Below are 24,939 nucleotides of genomic sequence, written 5' to 3'. Positions count from 1 at the left end.
TTTCTGTCCAAAGAGCTTTAAACCATGAAAGTTGGCAAGGAAGCTTTTTTTTTGTCAAACTACCTTTCCTACTGCCTTTCAACTTTTTCCTTTAAGACATGCTTGATAGATAACTGTTAAGTCATGTTAGATACTCAGTTGGCAACCAGATATTGGATCTATTCAAAAGATCTATATATGTGCATATGTACATTCTGTCTGCCAAAAGGATATCCAAATAGTGTGACCCTGTATAAAAGAGCCTACTGCTCCCCAGTACTTACAGCGCTGTGAGTTTACCCTTTCAGTTGCTCGAAGAAGTCTCAAAGAAAACCAACTGAGTCTGCAAAATGTTTCTGGCCCAACAAGGTTGAGTCCTCCTTCATTAGATCGTCAGTGACATCGATCACGCAGTGGTCTGCTACGCAAAACTTTATTGCTACGTTTTCGCGCTGCTAAGTGTTGAAGCTATAAAGGTGATTTTGAAACACTTCCAAGCTTACTTCTGATACCTCGATTTAAAAAATTTGTTGGTCATCTGCCATTTGCATTAGAAATTCTAATGCCGGGTTCGTAAAGTCGGCACCTATTCTGTCCTCTATCCTTGGCCAATCTTTGTATTTATGTACAAATTTGGGATCAAAGTGAGGAAATGCGTTTGACCAGCACGTTCAGTCTAAAATTTGAACCTGGAATTTCCTGCAAGGACAGATTTTTTTTTAGCATAGAGTCAGAAAACCCGTGTCATTCCTATCCTAGCATTTTAACCAAAAACCTGTATGTTAGTTGTTATTATGAAGACTACCGGCAGGTTTTTGCATTTGCAAGCCCTCTCTCCAGGTTGCTGCTGTTTGAACAAGATTGTGGAGTGAAATCCATTCGAAAATCGACTTTAGGACCTTGGTTAAACAAGTTCTCAAAGCAAACCTTTGCACTATACGAAAACGTTATTTTAGAGTTTTTCGTTTAGTTTTTGGACACCAGATAATCGAACGGCCAATTATCCGATATACATAGCTACTCTATTGACCTATGGGTTCACAATCCTAGTCCGACCAAAGAGTCTTCCACAGTCGCACATGGCTCCCTTCGGCTTCAAGCCTGACGGAAAACAAGCATTTTTCAAATCCCGTATTAAAGCTGATTCTAACACAAAACTAATTCCCTTACACATTTCTTACAGCTAGCGATCTTAAGCGATGCGTAGCCGGTGATAGCAAGTGCATTATAAAAAATATAAATACTGTGTTCGGCGAAAAAAATCAAGGAGACGAAAGTTTCGGTCTGAGCCAAACGGAACCATTCAAAATGGAAGACATAATTATTAAACAGGATCCGGCGAATCCGGTGGCAATTTATTTAGCATTAAAGAATCCCGTAGTATATGGCACTAAAAACATAAGAGCGAGGAAGGTTAAGTGAGTATGAAGTTTGTATGTGCATACCTACTTACATATGTATTTTTTATGCTGCAGGGGATTTGGCAAAACCCCAGATGGTCGCCATGAATTGCTTTTGCACGCGCCCTACATCTCAATGATATCCGATTATGAAATTGATGGCAAAGTGCTGATTTTGCCCATAAAAGGTCAAGGCAAGAGTAATATCACGTTGGGTAAGTTCACTTACAAAATTTATTGCTCATGGGTGTATGACTTTTCTTTCTATTTGTTTCTACCAATTTTTCAGTTGAACCACTAATGAAAATGATCATAGATGCCACCGCGCGCATCGAAGATGGTAAAACTTATTTGAATATAAAAGATTTACACGTAGAATGTAAGCCGAAACGATTGGCAATGCATTTCGAAAATCTTTTCAATGGCGATAAGGCGTTGGGGGAAAATCTAAACAGCTTTCTAAATGAAAATTGGAAAGAAATTTATAATGAAATGAAGAGACCTTGGTATGATGCAATTGGCAAGCAGATGAAAGAGGGTGCAACGAAAATATTCAACACCACACCCTACGATGAAATCTTTGAAATATTGTAGAGTTTACTACGCAAATTATTGTTATCTAGTATTTATATGCATGTAGTTATAAATTGTTTCACTTTGATAATAATGATGAGCCAGTGATTGATCTTTATACTGAGGCAATTAGAATTTTTATTGCTAACTATATATAATTGAACTTTTATTAAAAAATAGGTATGTATGTATAAACGTTTTCACGGAGAACGACTCGTATCTTGAGTAGCCCTGTTGGAAAATTGTCTGTTACAGATATCCCGTAAGCACAAAATATTTTGTCTATAATATTTCAATATTAGAAGTATTCACACTCAGTAGGGGATTTAGGAAGGGCCTAGTACAACATGAAACTAGATTTCTGACAGTTCCTAAACCGTCAATTTTTTTAGCCGTTATTTCCGTACTTCATGCTCTTATCTATTAACAGCTCTACTATTTTTCATGTGATTCTAAAAATCAAACATATTTTAAAAAGAGGATTTAGAGAATTTATAAATGAACGAAATAAGTTGTCCCTTTCAAGACTGCGTCATTTTTATCTTAAACATTGGCACTGTTATGAAGTCAAAATAACGGCCAAAAATATTCGATTTGTTGAGTAATTTTTCTTAGCCATAACTAAAATTTTGATTTAGCTTATTTTTTTGCTTGTTTAGCATCTTCCACTAAAGAATTCTGCATTAAATTTACATGCACGGAGAAAAGGTTTTTACTGAAAGTTGGATTCAAATACCATAAAAAATAAATTAGGTATTTTTTTTCTTTTTAAAATACAATTTAAAAATTACAATAAAAAATCGTTGTAAAAAACTAATAAATTAACCATTGCTCCTGTTTTAGCGCCGCGAGCAAAATTACAACTCATTCCTTTCACGGAGGATGAATTAATTTATTAAATGATTTTGAAGAAAAAATTTCCATGATTTGAACAAACGTTTTCTTATTTATTTTACAGCAAATTTCACGAAAGCCATTAAATAATTTTAATTTTTGAATCTTATATGAAAAATTACAGAAAAAATAAATAAATAATTTTCCATTTAAATTGCTCGTGAAACCGACTATCTTGTTTATTTTCGAATTATATTTTCTTAGATCTTCTTGATAATAAGAATTGGTTTTCTTAGTTCAAAAACAAGTTTAGTTTTTCTTGTTGTCAGTGTGAGACTTTAGCCCAAAATACAATAGCGCAGTGGCAGTTTTGCGAAAGCAGCTGTTTTTTAGAAAGTGTGCTGTCCAATGAAGCGACACACAATGCATATGTAAATGGCTAGCTGCCCATTTTAGCAGTAACAGCTGATTTTAAAAACTGTCACTGCCACTGGGCTATTGTAAGTAGTTTGGGCTTTTAACAAGTATTTCGTCCAGAAGTGGTTTGAATATAGTGATGGGCTCGTTGCAGTCCGTTAAGAAAAAATGTATCAGCTCGGAAGCATTCTCTGTGAGTGCGTTTGACGTCGAAAAACATTGCACCCTTTTTCGCCAATTCACGTCCGCCTTCCCGCACTACTTCTTAGTACAGATTATTCTTGTCTTATTATTTTAGAGCTCTTTACAACGATAAATATACTTTTTCTAATTTAATGTAAGGCAAAATTTTTCCATGAAGTCACGCATAGCCACGCATGCCGGCTATAACTTTCTCACCAGACATGTCGGCTTTATCCTTCCACTAATTGCAAAATAAATAAACATATGTATGTAGTTGTAAAAAGTACATTATAATTAAATCAGTATAATTAAATATATATACGTAATGATGTAAGTATATATACATATATACATATATGTACGTACATATGTATGTACGTATTTTAAAAATGTTTTTTTTTTCACTTCACAAAACCGGCCGCTGACGGATGCCATTTCCCATGTAACTTGATCGCATATACAGATGGAAACAGGTATATATGTAATTACATTAGGATGTACCACAATATATGTAGGTAAAATTTTTTTTAGTAATTCGATAAGCATAACTACTTAATGTTTTCCTTTTGGTCTAAATATATTACAAAGATAGTTCTATGATCCATTTGAACTCACGCGACATCTAAATCGATCCTAGTACAAAGAACCTCCCGTTGGTAAAACTGTCGATTCGAACGGCAACCACTCACTAAAACACCCATCTCCCTGTGCAATTTTTGTCCACGGAGCCCTCATGCAGTAGCAAAAAGACTATTTACTGTGACTTGCGTTCCCACCTGCATTAATACCAAAGTACTCCTGATAGGAAAAGACCAAGGGCTGCCGGGAAACTTTCACTCCAAAAATCCATCACACCCGGATGAGCTTATTGCACAGAATCGCAGAGTCAACCAAATAACCAGCGGACCATTATAAAGCCACCCACCGATACCGAAGTACAACTTCTCCGTCGTCTGGCCACTTCGTGAAAGTGAAACAATCTTAGATTTCTACATCGGATCGTATAAAAAAGGTTGCTAAGCGGAAACGATTGATGGAGAATGCTATATAAATGAAAACACTGAAGTGGTGGGTTCAGGACCCTTTGGTAAAAGTCGCAGTGCAAATAACGGAATAACCCAGTTTCAACCCAATCACGTGTAGCCTCTGGCGAGTTACAGGGGAGCGCACATCTTATTGCCTGTAACGATAAAGGATTCCTGGAGCGGCACAAGACAGCGATCGATAAAATAGCCCAACTCTAACCGAGAGCAGAACGGAAGTTAATCCTGAAGGTCTATAAATCCATCACTAAAGTTCTAATTAACTTAGCGGTAGTCGTTGAAAACCGAAAGGCCTTTCTTTATACCATTCAATTCACGGCTTTGTCATAACCACTTCGGGAATAGTTAAGGACTATTTCAAAATCACTTCGCGACTATTTTCGAACTACCCCGATATAGTCCAAATTGTCCTGAAGGGTTACTGAAAAAGTGAAAGAACTGTTCCAAATCTTCCTGAAATAGTCATGAACTATCCCGAAATAATCCAAAGCCAGGCCCGAAATTAACCCGAACTAGTCCCGAAATCGTACTGAAATAGTTAGTCGTAAACTAGTCCCAAGTTGGTCCTGAAATAGCTCCGAAATAGTCCTTATCAGGTCCCGAACTAGTCCCCAAAAGGTCTTGAAACAGTCCTGAACAGGCCCGAAACGGTCGAAAAAGACGTGAATTTGTCTTGAAATATTCCCGAAAGGTTCGCTTATCAGTTCCAAAATGGTCCTCATCTAGTCGCGAACTACTCAAAAAATGGTCCTGAATAGGTTGCGAAACGGTCCCGAAATAGACCGGAACAAATCGCGAAATGATTCAGAACTAGTCCCCAAATGATCCTGAAATAGGAATTACAGATTTTCTGTTGGGTTGCGCAAGAAGCTGTTACAAATTTCCAGCAGGGTTAAATATTACCCATCTCGAGAGTGAAGTTGTTTATATACACTTCAAAAAAAAACCAACAGTAGTCGATTTTAGCTGTTTTCATGGCATTTCAAAACGCAAGTTTTTATGTCACCAAAATCCTTTCCAGGTAAATTTTCAAATCGGTTTAGGTAATTACTAATTTTTATTTTGCCAACCACCCTTTTTCATTATCTGGATCACCTTAATACTCATAGAAACATACATGTTTGTTTACATAGCAAATATCTTATTTAATTACTTTCGTAAGCTTACGACTAAAAAATATAAAAAGGTAATGTATCATAAACACCAGCAAAAAATTATTGCGGATACATAGTTGATATTTACTTACATACATATATACACGCCGTATCATAACTATAAGCGCACCACATGCCGCATGCCATGAGGTCCCGAGTTGCTTAACTGACTTTTCAAAAAAAGTTAAGGTGTAGCTTAAAATACATTACTAGAATGGAAACGGTCCGTGGCACGAGCTTTTAGTATTCTTTTACTATTTATAATATGTAGCTTCACGTAGGCAAGAGAACTTTTTAGTAAAAGACAGAGCTGGGTCGTAATGATTCCTTTAGGAATTAAATTACTCCCAATTACAGATTACAAGGAATTGTAATTAGGAATCAATTCCTTCAGTTCACAGCAAAGGAATCGATTACTTTTTCAATTCCCTGAAGTAATTTCAAATGTAATTGGTTTTTTCTTTAATTCCATTACAAGGAATTTCATATTGTAATTGAAATCAATTACGTGCTAGTAATGTAATTTTTTTTTTCAATTCCTTTGAAAGGAATTGAAAATGTAATTGATTTTTTTTTCAATTCCATTACCTGGAATTGCAAGAGTACTTTAGTTTTTCAATTCCTCAAAGGAATTGTAAAAGTAATCGAGAAACTGAAAGTTCATTCACGAATGTACAATACGGAATTTTTGTTGTGGTCAAAGATTAAAATCGAAAGCACACATTGGACATCTTCTATGTATGTATATCTTCTATATCTATATATATAAAAATGTTGTGTTCGTATGTCACGGTCGTCAAAACTCGAGAACGGCTGAACCGATTTGAATATTTTTTTTTGTTTTATACAGAACCAATGATATCGCAAAAAATTTGAGGGTTGCCACATATTTGAAAATTTTTAAACCCAATTATATTGATAAAATAAATGAATTATTACAGTATGGGTATCAAATTAAAGAGGTTTAAGAAAGATGACTGATCGAAATATTTTTGGGGAGGATTGCCACCTAATTTAAAATTTTAACTCAGTTAAGTTGATTAAGTAAATGAAATATTGCAATGTGGGTATAAAATTAAAGAGTTTTAAGAAGGCTTACAGCCGAAAATATGTATGATTAAGGTTGCCACCTGTTTCAAAGTTTAACTAAATTACACTGATAAAATAAATTAAATATTACAATATTGGTATCAAATTAAAGACGGTTAAGAAAGATAACTGCTGGAAATATTTTTGAGGAGTGTTGCCACCTATTTAAAATTTTAACTCAGTCAAATTGATAAAATAAATGAAATATTGCAATGTGGGTATTAAACTTTAAAGTTTTACGAAAGCTTACAGCCGAAAATATTTTTGAGGAGGGTTGTTACCTGTTTGAAAATTTAACTAAATTTAATTGATAAAATAAATGACTTATTACAATACAGGAATCAAATTAAAGAGGTTTAAAAAACATGACTGCTGGAAATATTTTTGAGGAGGATTGCCACCTAGTTGAAAATTTTAGTTCAGTTAGATTGATAAATAAATGAAATATTGCAATATGGGTATCAAACTTTACTTTTTTAAGAAGGCTTACAATCGAAAATATGTTTGAGGAGGGTTACCACCTGTTTGAAAATCTGACTCAATTTAATTGATAAAATAAACGATATATTACAATATACATAAGTATAAAATTAAAGAGGTTTAAGAAAGATGACTGTAGGAAACATTTTTGAGGAGGGTTGTCATCTGTTTGAAAATTTAACTTAAGTTAATTGATAAAAGAAAACTTATTATATCGGTATCAATTTAAAGAGGTTTAAGAAATATGACTGTTGGAGACATTCTTGAAGAGCGTTTCAACCTATTTAAAAGTTTAACTCTGTTAAATTGATAAAATAAATGCAATATTGCAATGTGGGTATCAAATTAAATAAGTTTCAGAAAGATAATCGTTGGTAATATTTTTGAGGAGGGTCAACGGTGTATTCGCCTTTCTAAATGCTTTTTCTAGCAGCGGCAATTCCTTCAATTTCTTTAAGTCGTTAAAGAAAGGATCGGCAAGGTACAAGTTTACCTCTCGGTCAATGGATAAAACATCCGTAGTTTGCTCGGAAAAAGATACAATATACTGAAATAAGAAGCATATATACATAATTTATTTTTTGCTACCAAAACTATTTTGTTCGTCGCCAAAGTCGTAGAAAGAGCCTATTCTTGACAGAATCAGGTCCTCGGCAGCATCACAGTCAACTACATGGTTGTCTGCAACGTAGTCAATTACAAGTTTTTTAACTTCATCTACAGATTTCCTAGTCGAGCTTTGCGAACAGAAAAAAACGGCTTTCAAAATATATATTAGTATAGACTAGCCAATATCTGCTTGCTTTGCGGCTTAAAACACTATTAACGATGAAAATCGATGGATATATAAACAAGTTTGCAAGGGTTAAGTGAAACTGCAATAATTTTTTGTATGAAATACTAGCAGGAAATAATGTTACTCATACGCCATATCGTACATGACCGTTTGATCATGTTTAAGTTTGAATTTTTTTCATTCGCAATGCAAACTTAAAATGAAAATAACTTGACTAAATGACCTTATCTAAAAAAAACGGTGTACAGGTCTGTAACATACTACCCAAAATTAATTTTGCGTGTCTCGGCGTTTTTTGTGTAATTTTAGCGTCATTACAGTGTTATCATCAAAATTTAGCCATAGCAATGCAATTTGTTTATAAAACTCTTATGTGGTAGGATCTCCAGTCTGACAGGGTTCGTAATTCAAGCGGAGTCTATCCTCATTTGTAACGCAGGATACCAGTAAGAGTACTTCAAAGGCTCCAGAAGGCACGCCATTTTGGGTGGAATTAAGGGTACCATAATATACACAATTAAGTCAGTGCATTTTTATAGATACGCAGGGATTAGTCCAAGAGAACAGCAGTGCCCAAGGTAGCAACAGTCCGGGCGGGTTATGCGTGCTTCGACATTTACGGGTCTCATCTGCCGCGAAGCGCGTTCGCGGTATGATCTGGAAAATTTATCCGTTACTGACTGAACAGATACAGTTTAAGTTATTCAGTTTTCTTAAAGTTCAATTAGTAAAACTACTTAGGTATAAGTTATTTATTCAAGGCAGTTAGCAACCAAGAAATTTATCAAAGCTATTGCAATTCAACAGTAAAAAAAATTTTTTTTTTTAGAAATTTTTCAATTACTTTTTAAATTACTTTGAGGAATGGAATTCAAAAAAAATCAATTACACTTTCAATTCCTTTCAAAGGAATTGGAAAAAAAAAATTACATTTTCAATTCCTTTCAAAGGAATTGAAAAAAAAAATTACATTACTAGCACGTAATTTATTCCAATTACAATATGAAATTCCTTGTAATGGAATTAAAGAAAAAAACAATTCCATTTGAAATTACTTCAAGTAATTGAAAAAGTAATCGATTCCTTTGCTGTAAACTGGAGGAATTGATTCCTAATTACAATTACTGAGGAATGTAATTGTAATTGTAATGTAATTGCATTTACCCAGCTCTGGTAAAAGACAGCATTTATTTTTTATAGATTCCTTTTTTATTCATATTACAAAAAAAAAAAATATTTTGATAGGCTCCTCTGGCCCTCATGGCCTCATATTAACAAATTCAACAATACATATTTTAGTATTTAATTCTGGTTATTTTTTTATATAATTTTAAATTTTTTTATTATTATTATTTATTGAATCTACCTTTCTTTAGAGCATAACTGCAACTTTGCGAATTTTAATATATCCACTTAACTTACTTCCTATAGTTTGGATGTCTATTTTCTTAACTGGCCCAAAGAGTATTACAACTGCGCTGGCAAGTCATTCCTACGTAATCTTGAATGCCGTGCTAATTGAACTCAGTGCACTAAAAGCTTTAACGCATATATCGCCTTCCGCTAAAACCAAGACCTACCAAGAATGAGATCTGTGGTTTTGTAAGTGTAAGGACTACCCTCTACCGCCCACTGTCCACCCTCGACCCGAAAGATCTTGCAATACGCATGTCCTGCTTTTCGCCCAGCGCTAGCTGAACTGACATTAGGGTCATCTATCCAAGAGGGTACCACAGGCGATCAATGGCACTCCCAGCCGCTCCTTATTCGGTGATAACGTTTCGAGGGTAGCTTTCCTAGTAATTCGTCAGCCACATACTTCTCCGTAATGTCGTTCTGACCAGGAACCCTAATGAGCCCAATACAGAAGTACTCCGCCGCGACTGAAAGAGACTTAATTAGAGCCAGCGCCAGGGTTGCCACTTTGGTAAATTGTTACCAAATTGGTAGAAAAAATTTGGGTTGGTAATAAGGAAAGTTTTGTTTCCTTTTGGTAGATTTTTGTTAAAGTATTTTGTTTGAAAAACAAATAAAACTTTTCGTTCTCGCTTTATTTTTCGTAGTTATTTTTATGTTATAATTTTCTTCCCACAAGTGTAGCCTACACATTGCTTGTAATACTAAAATTCAATTTTGGCGATGGCCAGATTAATCAAATGAATAGCGTTCATCGAATAATTTTTTTTCAGAAAGCGGTTAAATCGAGTCGAGTTTTTTGGTCTGATTAATCGAATCATTAATCGATTCATCACGAAAATAATTAAATTATAACAAATTCAAACATGGCCACTCAACATTTCCTCCATATCAGAATTCGTATTACATCTCGCTTCAAAGTTATACCAAAATGGGAACTCAGCTTATGAATAAAACAACTCTGCTAGTTTCTGAAGTCACTTTACTGATTTCAAAGCAAACAGATCACTATCTATGCACATAAATTTGGAAAATTAAACGCGTGCTCAAAATGGCTCTTGTAAGCTTTGCTAAAGCAGTTTGATCGGGGCTTTGGGATAGTGATGTGCTGAGCCAATACTTTTAAGTATTGATCGATATTCGGTACCGATTTAAAAAGTATTCAATTCTCTGGATACTCGGTATCGAAACATTTAGGTTTCGAATAAAAACCCACATAGGCCAAATATATGGAAAAACGATTCAGGGGAGACTCGCCTATCAAAACCCGAATGTAGAAGCCAATAGAGCATTTAATACTGATTCAAATGAAAAATATATATATGTCGGATCGAGGCCATTATGCAGAGAAACTCTTACTTGTTTGAAGCATTTTTGTTCCAGCTGAATCCGACGATATCATTTTTATAGGCCTGGGGCAGATTCTGTAAACAATTAGCGACAATTTTAGAATCGGTATAGGTTTTGTTGCGTATGATATGACATATTTTTGCGTCAAGAAGTGCGATATCGATCCAAAAATTGTCGCTAACTGGTTACAGAATCTCCCCCTGAAAGGCTTCTTCATCCGTCAAAGCATTTTTCTTGAACCTTGGATCGACTAAGGTTAAAGGTATGCGACAGAATCGCCTAGGTGTGTGGATGCCTTAAAACTTATAAAGTAATATTTCTCTGTTTTACGATAATTTCAAGTGTTTTGGCCGATATCATACAAATTAGTAATAAAAGTTTTTTCTAAACTTGAAATGCATATAATGGCGAAGGCTTAATGTAAAGAATCGGTATCGACAATTCAGCACATCACTACTTTGGGACAATTGAACACTCATATTTAGTAATGGCGTCAGCTATACTGAACCCACGATTTAAAATAATATAAATAAAAATAAAATACATTTTGCAGATCCTACAGCTCTTGCTTCAACAATGCGGTTTTTGGGAAATGAAATGGCGGACGAAGATGAAAGTGGAAGATAAACATCAAAGGAATCTTTGGAAGATGATGGTGAATAATGAATAGACCCTTCATAAATCGTTAATAGATTGGCGCTTACACAAATGTTAGTATTTGGCCGAGCTTCTCCTCCGACTTGTGGCGTGCGCCTTGATGTTGTCACACAAAGCGGAGGGACCTACAGTTTTACGCCGACTCCGAACAGCATAAATCATTAGTTCATAACAAAAGGCGAAAGCGGAATGGTGATATATTCCCTCAAAAGAACCCAAAGTTGTTATTCGAATTTCCAAGTCTTAGACTTGAAACGAAACACTGTTGAAGCTTGGGAAGAAATGAAGGCTGTTTATGCAAAACTTTACCCTTTACTTAACTTAAAAAATAAAAATAATCGAAAAAAATTGATCAATCGATTAATATTGTGTAAGTAATTGCCTTGCAATTAATCATTTGGTACAGCAATCGAGTCATAAATTATTTTAACATCCATAGTTTCTGTATTTGCCTACAATAGCTCCAGTTGAAGTTTTTCAAATGATGAAGTTTCGTTGTTGCCTTTAGTTTCATCATTTTCGCTGTTGGTTGAAGGAAACCGAGAAGATACCATTACTATGATCTCAAAAATCATGTCATTAGTTAAACAAAAAGTTCCTTAATACAAAATTTTAATTTTAATTGAAATAACTCGATAAATAGAACAAATGTTTAGTTTTTATTCAAATAACAAAACGAAAAGTTATTGGTAGATATTTTCCAGATTCGGTAGAATTTTTTCAAGTGGATAGTAAATTTTTTTTTTCGTCAGGGACAATCCAGCCCAGCGCACTTATGGCCCTGATATTCGCATGGCTATAAGAATAAATGCTCAGCTTTCTAACAGTCATCGCACTCCGAGCAGCGAACCCCTTCATCATTAGTACCAGCCATTGCTGCCTGAAATACACTACATACAGCATTTCAGAAGCCTAAATTTAGTTTTGATGGAAAGCGCTCACCAGAAGACTCCTCTGCCAACACTGCGGTGCAGTTTCAATACATCCGTGAAAAAGTTCACTGCTCCCCTCTTCGGAACTTCCAACCCATCCAATCCTACCTTGCGCAAAAGTGGGCAGTGGATCAAAGGATCCATTGGGTGGTGCCGTAATCAATGCGATCAGGAAAGAAATCGAATTCCTCCAGAACTCCAGAATGTCCAGACCTCACAATTGGGTGCAAGGCGGTTTCTGCCGACCTTCCATAGGCCATCTCGAGAAATTCGGTAACTTGTTTAAATTTTTGCTCGCTAACCTTAATTCGCCAGTTTGCTAGCCATTTGGCCACAACTTCCATATGATTACCTAGGAACGCAGTTGCTTGCAGGGGATACTTGTAGTGGCTTTTTACCGCGTTGTCATCGGCAAATGTGCACATAGTCAGGCGGTCGTTTGTGGGAAATATCCGGGGTGTATAATACATACAGCGTAGGGCTAAAAGCACTACCTTGTGGTACTCCCATGAACGAACGAATAAAGATCACCCAGCATAGCGTGCGAGAAAAAAGTTATTTTTTTGCAGTGACGTCATTTTTTCGCCGCCATGGGAATGAAACGGAATGAAACCTGTGTGTGAATGAAAGAACCGATTAAAAATTACGTCATCAACTATTATTTTTTTTCTCAAATGCTATTACAAATACACGGTTGCCGTGCTGGGTGATCTTGTTAGTTGGATCATGGTGGTACTCCAGCTATAATTGCATGGGCTTCAGAGATGGTGGTGCTATATCAAAATGCAAGCTTTCGATCAAACAGATAGGAATTTAGCAGTGTATGGATGCTTTTTCATGTATATTTAAGACTCGATAAAATACCTGTTCGACGTCCAGGTGCAGCGCAATATTCCCTCTTTTCAAACACTGATCGAATTTCGGACGTGATGTTATTTACCTGTTCGATGATTCCATGTTTTGCACTGAGGTGGTATTATGCTATGGGCTTGCAGATGTGGGTAAATGCGCTGATAAGAAATCTTTCGAATAATTTTCACATGCACGGAGGCAGACTGAAAGGCCTGTTTATAGTAGTATGGCTGCGTTTTGTTCTTGCCGGGCTTTGATATCAATACAATAGTTTACTTTACCCTTGTCGAGGAAATAACAATGTTTTTTGATTGCATTAACTTGCATACAGAGCCAAATTAAAGCCCAACTTTTTAGCTCAATAATCATTTTTGGATGTTGATTGGTTTAAGTTGCGTCTTAATTCCTTTTGAAATTTCTTCAGATTCAAGTTTCAGCGGTTCATATTGCGACACCTGGCGTACCGGTGGTAGTGTAGTTAAAGTCATTATCTGCCGCGTTTGGCCTGAAAACATTTTGTAGATGGGCAGCATAGGTGTTTGCTTTTTCTGCGCCACTCTAAACCCCTTTCTGTCTCCATTGGCGCACATAGATTTTGGTTTGCTTTCATGATTCAATCATAGGTTTGTTCCACAAGCTGCTCGTAGTCACTTCGAGTTACACATACGCCTTCTACAAGTAAGTTTTAGAGTAATATACACTAACAGTTTGAACCATGATAAAAACATTACAAGGTAAATTCATTCTCTCAATTCGTCGGCCATGATTTTGTTCTGACGTTTGCCAACATTTTAAAATCATATAAAATTGAAAATAAAAAAATTAAATTGTTCACAATTGTTGTTGTTTGAGATTGAAAATGAGAATGTGTGTGTGAGTTTGAGTTTTGATTTTAAAATTATATTGTTGGCAAACGTCAGACTGCCTCTCAATGGTTTTACCTTGTTATGTTTTTATCATGGTTTGAACTTCGCTCGAGTTTTTCTACAAGCAGCTTGTGGAACAAACCTAATGCAAGGACGGATAAATATTGACATTTGTATCAATCGACTGCCGTGTAAGGTTGCATTTGAGAAGGAAAGATAAGCGGGTAACAATTTTATCTCCTTTTGAGAAAAGGTAGTAGGAAAATTAGTCTGGCAGTGCTGAAATACGTTTTTATATACAAATTGAATTCCACTGATACAATAGACAGTGAACTAACTTTTTTATGGTATATTAAGCATGCTGTATAGATATTAAAAATGAAGTAGATGAAGAATGCGAGAATTTTAGTCACATAAAAATCTGGCCAAAGAAAAATCTTATCGACAAATATTCCCAAATAATCAAAATAAACCATGGTTTCATTAAAATTGCAGTATATAGTAAACAAAGTTAATTGAATTCAATGAAATCCTTTATTCGAATGGACTATATAAAGAAATATACAAATAGTAAAGATGCAACTGATATAATGTATATAAATTAATTCTTTAAAAGTTATATTTGTGGTATTTAAAAATTACATGTTCAATGTCTTAAATTTAATGACATTTGGTTTTTTTTAAATGTAAATTTTTGGTAATGTTTTCTACTATTTTCTCCAATCAGTCTTGTTAATCATTATATTGGTTCCATTTAAAAGTTAAATCTTCAGTATTGTAATTTAATTATGTTTGGTTTTTTACCTGAACCAGCGAATGTGAACGGACACACAAAGTGATCCTGACCTGGACCAGAAAAAAAAAAATTTTAATATTACAATTTCACTTTTTTGGGGTAGTATACTTGCTTGTAAGTATGCAACGGACCACATAAATCGCTACAGCTGTAGATCCGAGTGGACTGCACCAGCCAAACGTGGACGGGCACAGAGATCCTAGCACGCAAAACTTACTTGCAACGGCTGCACTTGCTGTATAACGCTACTTTTTGAATAACTCCGATACTTTGCAAAGAAATATGTAAATTATTGTCTTAAATCAAAATATTTCCGTTAATGTTGATTTTTTTGGCATATTTAGTTGAATTTGGGCAATAAGGAAATCAGTTTCCACGAAACAATCAATAAAAATATAGGCAGTGTTGCCTGTTGAACTTTTCATATGAAAACAATATTTCTTCTTGTATTTTAGTAGTACTTGCGCTTATAATTATGACACGGGGTGTATATATGTTCATATGTAAGTAAGTACATATAACTGCTACAAACGCGTAGATAATTGCTTGTCTCATATAAAAACAAAGCGAAATGTTATTGATTTCCTTAGTTCAATTTTAATCGTTAATGCCTATCCATATCAAAGCGGATAGCGTTGATCTATTTACTAATACCGGAATCAAATCAAGAAAGTGTCAGGACAAAATACATATATAACTTTAAAACAGCAAAACTAATTCAGCAAGCTACATATAGTAAAACTGTAAAATGTATATTCGCTACGCGCTTTTGCCTTTGCTTATTTGTTCCGTTTGGCGAATTAGCAATGCGGATTTTCGTAAGTTGTCAAACCGAGTGGAATTTTAAGTGAAAAGTTATAAAAGTTATAAAAAAAAAATTTTATTTGAAATGAATATGTATGTATTTTGTGTTACATGCAATAACGACACAACCCAAAATTCAAAAGAAAAAAATCCTAACTACTGCTAAGTGTATGATGTCTCCAATCCTTATCTAATCCATGTCGAATCTTTACTGAAGTGAAGAATTACTTAAGTAAGCGTTAAGGACTAATTGCGTAAGTAATACGGATTAGACAAGGTTTAGGATATGTGGCACTTAACAGTAGTAAGGACTTGTGTTGAATTTTTAGTTTTGAAGGACCAACGATATATAAGTTGTATTTAAATTAAATCAGCCTTGAGTTTCAGCTGCAAAATAATTCGCCGGCATTTTTTCCATCCGCCCGCACGGTATACATAGAAAGGAAAATTTAAAATAACACTCATGATAAATAAGGCTGAATATCCAGAAATCCGTTTGGATTGTGTTGTGCTTTTGTCCATTGATATTAACATTGCACAATATGGCGGTTTATCTAATATACTATATATAAATAACTGCTTTTGGTAAAATTACGTTAAGTTTATAATCATTAACTCCGTGAACCAAAAAGCTTGAGAAGAATCCGAAAAACAGTTATGGAGACTTTGTGTTAAAATCACATCAATCATTTACTGGACGAAATTGGAAAATTTTAATAACTCTATTTACATAAATAGGGGAAATCTATGTAGATTGTTTGAGATAAAACATCCGGTATGGGTTTAATACAAGTTTAGGGTGTAATTTTTACCCAAATTCGCCATAACGATTTTTTTCTGATTCTTCTCAAGCTCTTTGGCACATGGAGTCAAAGGTTATTAACTTTACGTAATTTTGCCAAAAGCATTGTAAGGACACAACGTTCCGCTTTTCAACGAACATAACCTTATCAAATTCCGTTGAAAATTGTCCAACTTATGACTGGTATTTGGAACTAAATCCCGATTTTCAGTTTTCTAATCATAGCTTAAGATTTTGGTGGCGTATTTAAAATTCTATTTAAAGTTCTGTTCTACCACCTCTACTAGATATAACATGAAAAGTATGTGGAACCATTTTTTTGCAGCACCGTGTTATTGAATTGTAAATTCGGGCATTGAGTAACGTACTTTGCTATTGAATTGCCGCCAGGAAATCGAAGTTCAACGAAACTAAAAGTTCCCAAACTATGTAGGGATTCATATAAAAAAATGGCAACGTATGGAAAGCGACCAAAATATGGCCACACTAGGAGAAATAAAATGGCACTGGCTTACTGGAAACGAGGTTGACTGCACTGTCACCATTGCGCTGGCTCACAAATTTATTACGATAATATACATAAGTATTCCGATCAGAGAGAAATCGGAACTAGGCATACCATGGACTGATACTGATATCAATAGGTATCAAATGAAATAGCTTGACCATTAGAACATAGGGTTTAAATGAGTGTAACCAGAAAAAACAGAAATTGGAATGTCGTAACTTCGATCCAGGGATGTTAACTCTATTAAAGCTAATTCCCCCAATGTCCTCAAAACATTCCCCTATTTCCAATGGTATTCGCTCAAGCTAACTTTTAATATTTAAGGCACTTCATTCTCATTTTTACTAAAAAAAAAACAACAACAAATATCATTAATTATAATGAAGTAATAAGGACAGCCTTTTTAATAATATATAAAACTGACACTTCTGAGTATAGTTCATAAAGCATATCTATCTATGAATGTACTAACCTATATCGGGCATAGATGAAATCTTTATAATTGTCTACAAGTCGCACGGAGATCAAAAGAGGTTTTATTTTAGTTTTGTTGTAAGTAAAATTGCTTCCAATGTATCTATGCCAAGCCCATTTCTGATTGCAGTGGTTTTTAATTAATTTCAGAAAAATTGTCTATGTATGTGTATGTAAATTGCTAAATACTCACTCTGATTAGACTGCTCAAAACTTTGCCAGAGGTCAGCTTGGCGGAGTGAAAAATCATAGTGTCAAATATGAACGTCAAATGAAAAGAGTCGTTTTGCACGGTTGCAATTTCTTTACTATCCTCACAGTTATTACAAGTTATATTGTTCTAATAAAAATCATTTGTATATTTCCCGATACCCCAGTGAAATTCATTTTCCACAAAAATCGGGGAAATCTCCCCTTCTTGGCATCACTGCGCCGATCACATGTCAAGCCTTATTGAAGTTGGAGGTCGACCAGTATCTAGTATCCGTACGGTAGCCACTAGAATAGACGCATCTCTCGGGGTATGCTTTTCCACATAGCATTTAGGCGAGGGACCAGCTGGCATAAGTCCAGTCACTTAGCCAGAGGTAAGAGCCATAGGATTTTACCAGTCGCTACGAGCTCGCTGGGTGTAGACATGTTTTTGGTTATAGGCAAAAGTCAGGAGGACCACACGGAAACCAGCAATCTGATGCACAAATCATTTCGATTTTATCGACAACTACATAAATACCATAGGAGGCCGCTGTGGTGTAGTGGTAAGCAATGCGCACTTCCACGCCGCAGCGCCTGGGTTCAAGCCCGGGCCAAAGCAACATCGCAAAAAAATTTTGAAAAAAGGTTTTTTCTTAACAGTTGCAGCGGTCGCGCCTCGGCAGGCAATGGCAATCCTCCGAGTGTATTTTTGCCGTAACTTCTTTTTCTTGCTTCTCATAAAAATACAATCGCCGTTCGGAGTCGGCGTAAAACTGTAGGTCTCTCCACTTTGTGTGAAAATATCAAGGCGCACACCACAAATCGGAGGAGAAGCTCAGCCAAACACTAACATATGTGTAACCGCCAATCTATTATTATTACATAAATACCTATTTCATAAGCGCGTTTAGTCCTCCATACTAATTTTAATCATAGATAAATAAATAAATATATACACTTCAAAGAAACACTGCTACTCATAAACTACTAAAAAATAATACTCACTCTTTCATTTTATTATTTACAGCCGACGATCCGAAGCCATGTAAATTTGGAGATGACGAATGTTTACTGAAAGCTGTAAATTTTTATTTGGGTGACAAAAATCAAGGTATAAAAGATCATAAAGAATTATAAAATTTAAAACTTCGAAGAACTCGAAACTTCAACTAAACGGCCAAAACTTGGATGAAATATTTGGCGAGTTTCGAACTTTTCAGTTAGTAATTCATGTTTAAGGAAACTTGAAAATATCAATATCAAGATTTTCGAGGTTTTCAAAGGTTTTTCAGTGTATACTTAATAATCTACGTATGTACATTAGGGTGGCTCAAAACGAAAAATAACAAATTTTAGGAATTTTCTTGCTGCCACCCCGCAGAATTATAGAAAAAAAAATGAAAATTATAGAAAAAAAAAATGAAGAAATGAAAAAAATGAAAGCCGTACCTTTTTGTAATTTGTTAACATTTAATTGTGCCGCCGAGGATTTGAAATTTTACATGGAGAAAATAAATTTTTTCAGAGATTATTCTTACTGTTACTTTTTAATGACTATTTACTAGGTTTTACTTTTGGAGTTTTATTGGTTGCTCTGAAAATAACCGTTACTTCGTGAGTTTTATATTTTGCTGAAAAATAAAAGTTATTTCGTTTTTTATGTTTTCCCTAGTAAATAAAATTTATTTTTAAAATTTCCCTTTTTGCTTAGAAAATAAAACTTAATTTTTGCCTTTTTATTTTTTGCGTCGAAAGCAAAAGTAGTTTCTGGTGTTTTCCTTAGGGGGCGGTAGTGAACTGAAAATAGTCAAATAAATATCATGAAAACTAAATATGTGACAATATTGAGGTTAAGGACTAATACTAAGATTAAGACAAAACTTAAGGTAAATCCAAAGACAAAGACGATTACGATTACGACAGCGTAGCCGTAAACGACAACGAACACGAAGAGGGTTACATAGACGAACACGAAGGAGAACATGCAGACGAAGGATATCACGAAGACGAACACGAAGGCGGAAACGAAGACGTATATGAAGACAAAACGAACACGGAGACGAAGGTAAAGACAAATAAAAAGACGATGACGAACACGAAGACGAAGGCGAATACGAATATGGCAACGAAAGCGTAAGACGTACAATACGAAAACGAATACGAAGAGGAATACGATGACCAAGACTAAAAGGAAGAATGAGACGGAAACGAAGATGACGATTTAAAAGCTAAATATGAACACGAACGTACACGGAGGCGTATGCGACGACGAATACGAACACGTAGACCAATACGAATGGCGACTGTTATTACAATTACAATCACGATTACCATCATCATTATCATTTACTTTTGCATTACCAATAACATTACCAAACATATTACCATTACCAAAAAGTTTACCATTACCATTTCCATTGTCATAACCTTTACCGTTGTCGTTACTTATATCAATACCATTACCAATACGGGAGTGCAATGGGGTATAGTCATTGCGCTGGGTATGCAGTTATAGTTGCATGGCTATACTCAATCCCGACTCTTGCGTCCTCGTTCGCGCACTCTGGGCAACGTGAGCAACCCATGTGCGAGATGCGGTAACCAATCCGAGTGGAGCCTTGGGTCAAGGCAGAAAGAGAGGGAGCTTCGGTGGGGCCACTCTGACTTATTCGGTTTAAGGGCTCACTGAAGTCTGCAGCGTCTGTTCACCAGTAGGTGCGGCTGCAAGCGGGTGTCTGCTTGGAGCAAGCGGCTCGCTATATAAACGTGTATTTGGTTGTGAAACCACCCCCGTCCCAGCAATGGGTTGTGCGCTGGGCTTGGGACCCGCCACGTAAAAACCACTTCCAGTGAAGAAGCCAGGCAAAGCCTCGGATGATACCCCCCCTTATGATGACGACCACGGCAAACGTTTAAAGGACTACGATTTGAGGGCATGCACCTGGAATATCCGGACCCTTAATGGGGAAGGTGCCTCTGCCCGGCTGGTGGATGTCCTCGTAAGGACAAAAGCTGACATCATCGCCATCCGAGAAATGCGTTGGACGGGGCAAGGCAAACAATGTCTGGGGCCTTGCGACGTCTACTACAGCTGCCATGTAAAGGAGCGCAAATTCGGAGTTGGATTTGTGGTGGGAGAGAGACTCCGTCGCCGAGTACTGTCGTTCACCCCGGTGGACGAGCGTCTAGCCACAATCCGCATCAAAGCGAGATTCTTCAACATCTCGCTCATCTGCGCCCATGCCCCGACGGAAGAGAAGGATGAGGCATCCAAGGATCTCTTCTATGAGCGCTTGGAGCGCACGTACGAGCGCTGCCCCCGTGATGATATCAAAATTGTGCTTGGCGACTTCAATCCCAGTGTGGGCAAAGAAGGGATCTCTGGAACCACCGTCGGAAAATTCAGCCTCCACGACGAAACGTCCGACAACGGATTGAGGCTGATCGACTTCACCGGGGCCCGAAACATGGTAGAATGCAGTACTAGGTTCAAGCATAAAAAGATCCATCAAGCTACCTGGCTGTCTCCGGATCGAAAAAACGAGAAACCAAATCGATCATGTTGTGATAGACGGAAGGCACGCTTCCAGTGTTTTAGACGTACGCACACTCCGAGGCCCAAACATCGACTCGGACCACTATCTTGTTGCCGCCAAGATACGCACCCGCCTCTGTGCAGCAAAAAATCTGCGCCCAAATATGCAAGGAAAGCTTAACGTCGAAAAGCTGCAATCACAACAGACAGCCAGCGCTTTCGCTACTCGACTCTCACACCTGCTCTCAGAGAGCACTCTTCAACAAACCGACATATGCGAGCAGTGGAACCACATTTCCCGCTCATTAAGTACCGCCGTCGAAGAAGTAGTCGGATTTCAGCGAGCCCGTTAGAACAACTGGTACGATGAGGAGTGTCAGGAAGCTGCAGAGAAAAAAGATGCCGCCTACAGGGCCACGCTGCGATCGGGCGCAACGCGCGCTATGTGGGACCGCTATAGGGATCTGAAGAGGGAAGCGAGACGTATTTGCCGCAACAAGAAGAGAGAGGCAGAAATACGTGAGTGCGAAAAGCTTGAAATGCTGGCCGACAGGAGGAATGCCTGAAAATTTTACCAGAGAGTTAGGCGACTTACGGAAGGTTTAAAGACCGGGGCGCACTCGTGTAAGAATAATAATGGCGACCTAGTAACTGATGTCCAGAGCGTACTTAAATTATGGAGGGAACACTTCTCCGCCCTACTAAATGGTAGCAGCACGGAAAGGTGTGGAAAGGAGAACCCGAGCCCGCAGTCGATGATGACGGAGTCGACGTTCCACCGCCTGACTATGACGAGGTACGTATAGCAATAACGCGGCTGAAAAACAACAAAGCCGCTGGAGCTGACAGCCTGCCAGCTGAGCTATTCAAGTACGGCGGCGAGGAGTTGGTAAGGTGCATGCATCAACTCTTGTGCAGAATATGGTCAGATGAACGCATGCCCGACGACTGGAATTTAAGTGTGCTCTGCCCAATCCACAAGAAAGGTGACCCCGCCATTCGCGCCAACTACCGCGTAATCAGCCTTCTAAGCATAGGTTACAAGGTCTTATCGAGCGTATTGTATGAAAGACTAAAGCCCACCGTCAATGAAGTGATTGGGCCTTATCAGTGTGGCTTTAGACCTGGCAAATCCACCATAGACCAGGTATTCACAATACGCCAAATCTTGGAAAAGACCCGCGAGAAAAGGATCGACACTCACCACCTATATTTCTGCCTTTTCCAAGTTGGATAGGGAAGCAAAGCGCATGGGTCTGGTGGTAAACGAGGACAAGACGAAGTATCTCCTGTCATCAAACAAACAGTCAGCACATTCGCGCCTTGGCACCCACGTCACTGTTGACAGTTACAATTTCGAGAAAGTAGAGAATTTCGTTTACTTGGGAACCAGCATTAACACCGATAATAATGTCAGCATTGAAATCCAACGTAGAATCACTCTTGCCAACAAGTGCTACTTTGGACTGAGTAGGCAATTCAGGAGTAAAGTCCTCTCTCGACGTACGAAAACCACGCTCTATAAGTCACTCATCATGCCCGTGCTGGTATATGGCGCAGAAGCATGGACAATGACAACATCCGATGAGGCGGCTCTTGGGGTGTTTGAGAGAAAGATTTTGCGGAAGATTTACGGTCCTTTACGCGTTGGCGACGGCGAGTACCGCAGACGATGGAACGATGAGCTGTATGAGCTTTACAACGATATGGACATAGTGCAGCGAATTAAAATACAGCGGCTCCGCTGGCTTGGTCATGTCGTTCGAATGGACACCGACGCTCCACCTCTGAAAGTATTCAACTCGGAACCCGCTGGTGGTAGCAGAGGAAGAGGGAGGCCCCCACTGCGATGGAAAGATCAGGTGGAGAAGGACTTGGCGTTTCCAATTGGCGTCAGTTGGCACAGAGGAGAAACGACTGGCGTGCTTTGCTGAACTCGGCCAAAATCGCTTAGGCGGTTAAAGCGCCAAAAAAGAAGAAGATTACCAATACCATTATCATTAACATTACTATTAGCATTACCATTACCATTAAAATAACCATTACCCATGTCATTACCATTAGCACAGCTATTATCATTAACCATGCCATTGCCTTTACCATTACCATTTCCATTACAACCATCATCATTCCCTTAATTTTTATCTTTATATTTATTGTATCTTTAGCATTCGCACGACAAAAAAATACACACACACATTAAGTTTTATTTTCTAAGCAAATAATAAATCTCATTCCCCGGTGCAAAATGTGTTTGATGTTTCACTCGACCCTGTCAAAGCTTCGAAGGGCGGACAATGTGCCTTTTTTGCCTTAAAAGAATGTGTTATTTTAAGAAATGAATATAGAATTTTCTCACCGTTTGCCTTTATTTTAGAATTGAGCACAAAAAGTAACGAAATCAACGTTAATCGTTTAAAAAATAGTTGTTTTTAACGCTTTAATTTGTATGATAAATACAATAAAAAATACGAGTCTCCTTATTTTCGACTTAGTTCAGTTCTGGGGGTTGACTAGAAGAAAATTTCGTCCACCCTAATGTACTACATACTCAACTTTTGGCATTATTTAAAAAGGTGACTCAGCAATTAATTTGCTTAAAATTGATCCACTCGATGCTGGCACATTTACACTCAAGCAAGGAGCGGACAATCCTGTGAATATTGACTTAACATTTATCAAAAACAAAATCACCGGCGTTGCCCATGCTCAGGCATACAAAGTTAGGTAAGGAATTTAGAACAAATTAAGTTTACATTTATCTATAAAACATATTTACATAGCACTACAAAACTTAAACATTTATATACACTATGCGCGTATAGCATAGGAGAGTTCTACGTGCAATTCTAAGCAAATTTTCCGAAAAATTTTGACTTTGCCAAATTGCGAAAATAGGTTCGATTAAAATATTCACTGTTGCGCCCTATGGTGGAAGTTTTAAGAAAAATATGCAAAAAATGGATTCCTCATACCAAAATATCTCTTATAGCATGTTTTTATACAAACTTTAAACACTTTTTTACGACACTACAGCAAAATGCTAAGAAACCTATTTTCGCAATTTCGCAAAATCCAAATTGGATTTAGACCCATGGTTTCTTCGGCAAATTTGCTTAGAATTACACGTAGGCTCATCCTATGCCAAACGCACATAGTCGAGGAAATCTCCCATACAATTTGATCCGCCCTAATATACATATTTATGTACGTATTTTTTTCTTTTTATCTCTCCAGAGGCTTTGGCAAAGATTTAGCCAAGAAACATGAGCTGCGTTTCAAAGTGCCCGTAGCTAGCTTGATCGGTGACTACAAGATTCAAGGACGCGTTTTAATTTTACCAATAAGTGGTTCGGGCAAAAATAATATTACCATGTGTAAGTAGAAATTAGTTTATTTGTGTTCAATTAAAATTTAGATTTACTAATCTCTGCTTGTGCATGAATTCTTCTATTATTTCAGTGAATGCGGATTTCGTACTCCAGTGGGTGGGTGTGCCCGTGGAAAAGGATGGAGCAACCTATATGAAAACGGACAAATTTAGGGCAATCGTTAAGCCCAATAAAGTGATTTTCGATTTCCAAAATCTTTTCAACGGCGACAAAGCGCTGGGTGATAATATGAATTTGTTTTTAAATGAAAATTGGAAAGAAATCTATCAGGAAGTTGAAGCAACATTTTCGAAAGAAATATCTCGATTGATGGGAAATGTTGTCGATGCAGTTTTCTCTAAAACGCCATATAATAAATTATTTACGGAATAAATACAAAATAAATAAAAAAACAAAGCAAATATTTCAAGGA

The 24,939-nt window shown here is 36.9% G+C and overlaps 1 protein-coding gene across 3 annotated transcripts; it reads left to right on the top strand.

Moving 5' to 3' along the window:
* On the top strand, positions 1-24,939 carry LOC118752364 (protein takeout-like). 3 transcript variants are annotated; one of them, XM_036487243.1, is made up of 7 exons: positions 1-1,397; positions 1,455-1,594; positions 1,669-1,719; positions 18,628-18,711; positions 23,712-23,862; positions 24,373-24,512; positions 24,598-24,939. In XM_036487243.1, exons 1-7 carry the CDS (start codon positions 1,288-1,290, stop codon positions 24,897-24,899), a joined length of 978 nt encoding a protein of 325 aa, XP_036343136.1. In that variant the 5' UTR covers positions 1-1,287; the 3' UTR covers positions 24,900-24,939. The 3 variants fall into 3 exon arrangements, with proteins under 3 accessions (XP_036343136.1, XP_036343137.1, XP_036343138.1); XM_036487244.1 differs by lacking the exon at positions 1,669-1,719; XM_036487245.1 differs by lacking the exons at positions 1-1,397; positions 1,455-1,594; positions 1,669-1,719 and adding an exon at positions 15,375-15,635.

Source organism: Rhagoletis pomonella, unplaced genomic scaffold (genome assembly GCF_013731165.1).
Source record: "Rhagoletis pomonella isolate Grant_MI unplaced genomic scaffold, Rhpom_1.0 Rhpom_scaffold_01433, whole genome shotgun sequence".
NCBI lineage: Eukaryota > Metazoa > Arthropoda > Insecta > Diptera > Tephritidae > Rhagoletis > Rhagoletis pomonella.
Note: the sequence above shows the minus strand (reverse complement) of the source record. Positions and strands in the feature narration are given on the sequence as shown.

Bases quoted from the DNA above. Each gene is read 5' to 3' on its own strand.
- LOC118752364 (XM_036487243.1), top strand. From the start codon at position 1,288: ATGGAAGACATAATTATTAAACAGGATCCGGCGAATCCGGTGGCAATT. The intron at 1,398-1,454 runs GTGAGTATGAAG...TTTATGCTGCAG, and splicing joins ATAAGAGCGAGGAAGGTTAA to GGGATTTGGCAAAACCCCAG. The intron at 23,863-24,372 runs GTAAGGAATTTA...TTATCTCTCCAG, and splicing joins GCTCAGGCATACAAAGTTAG to AGGCTTTGGCAAAGATTTAG.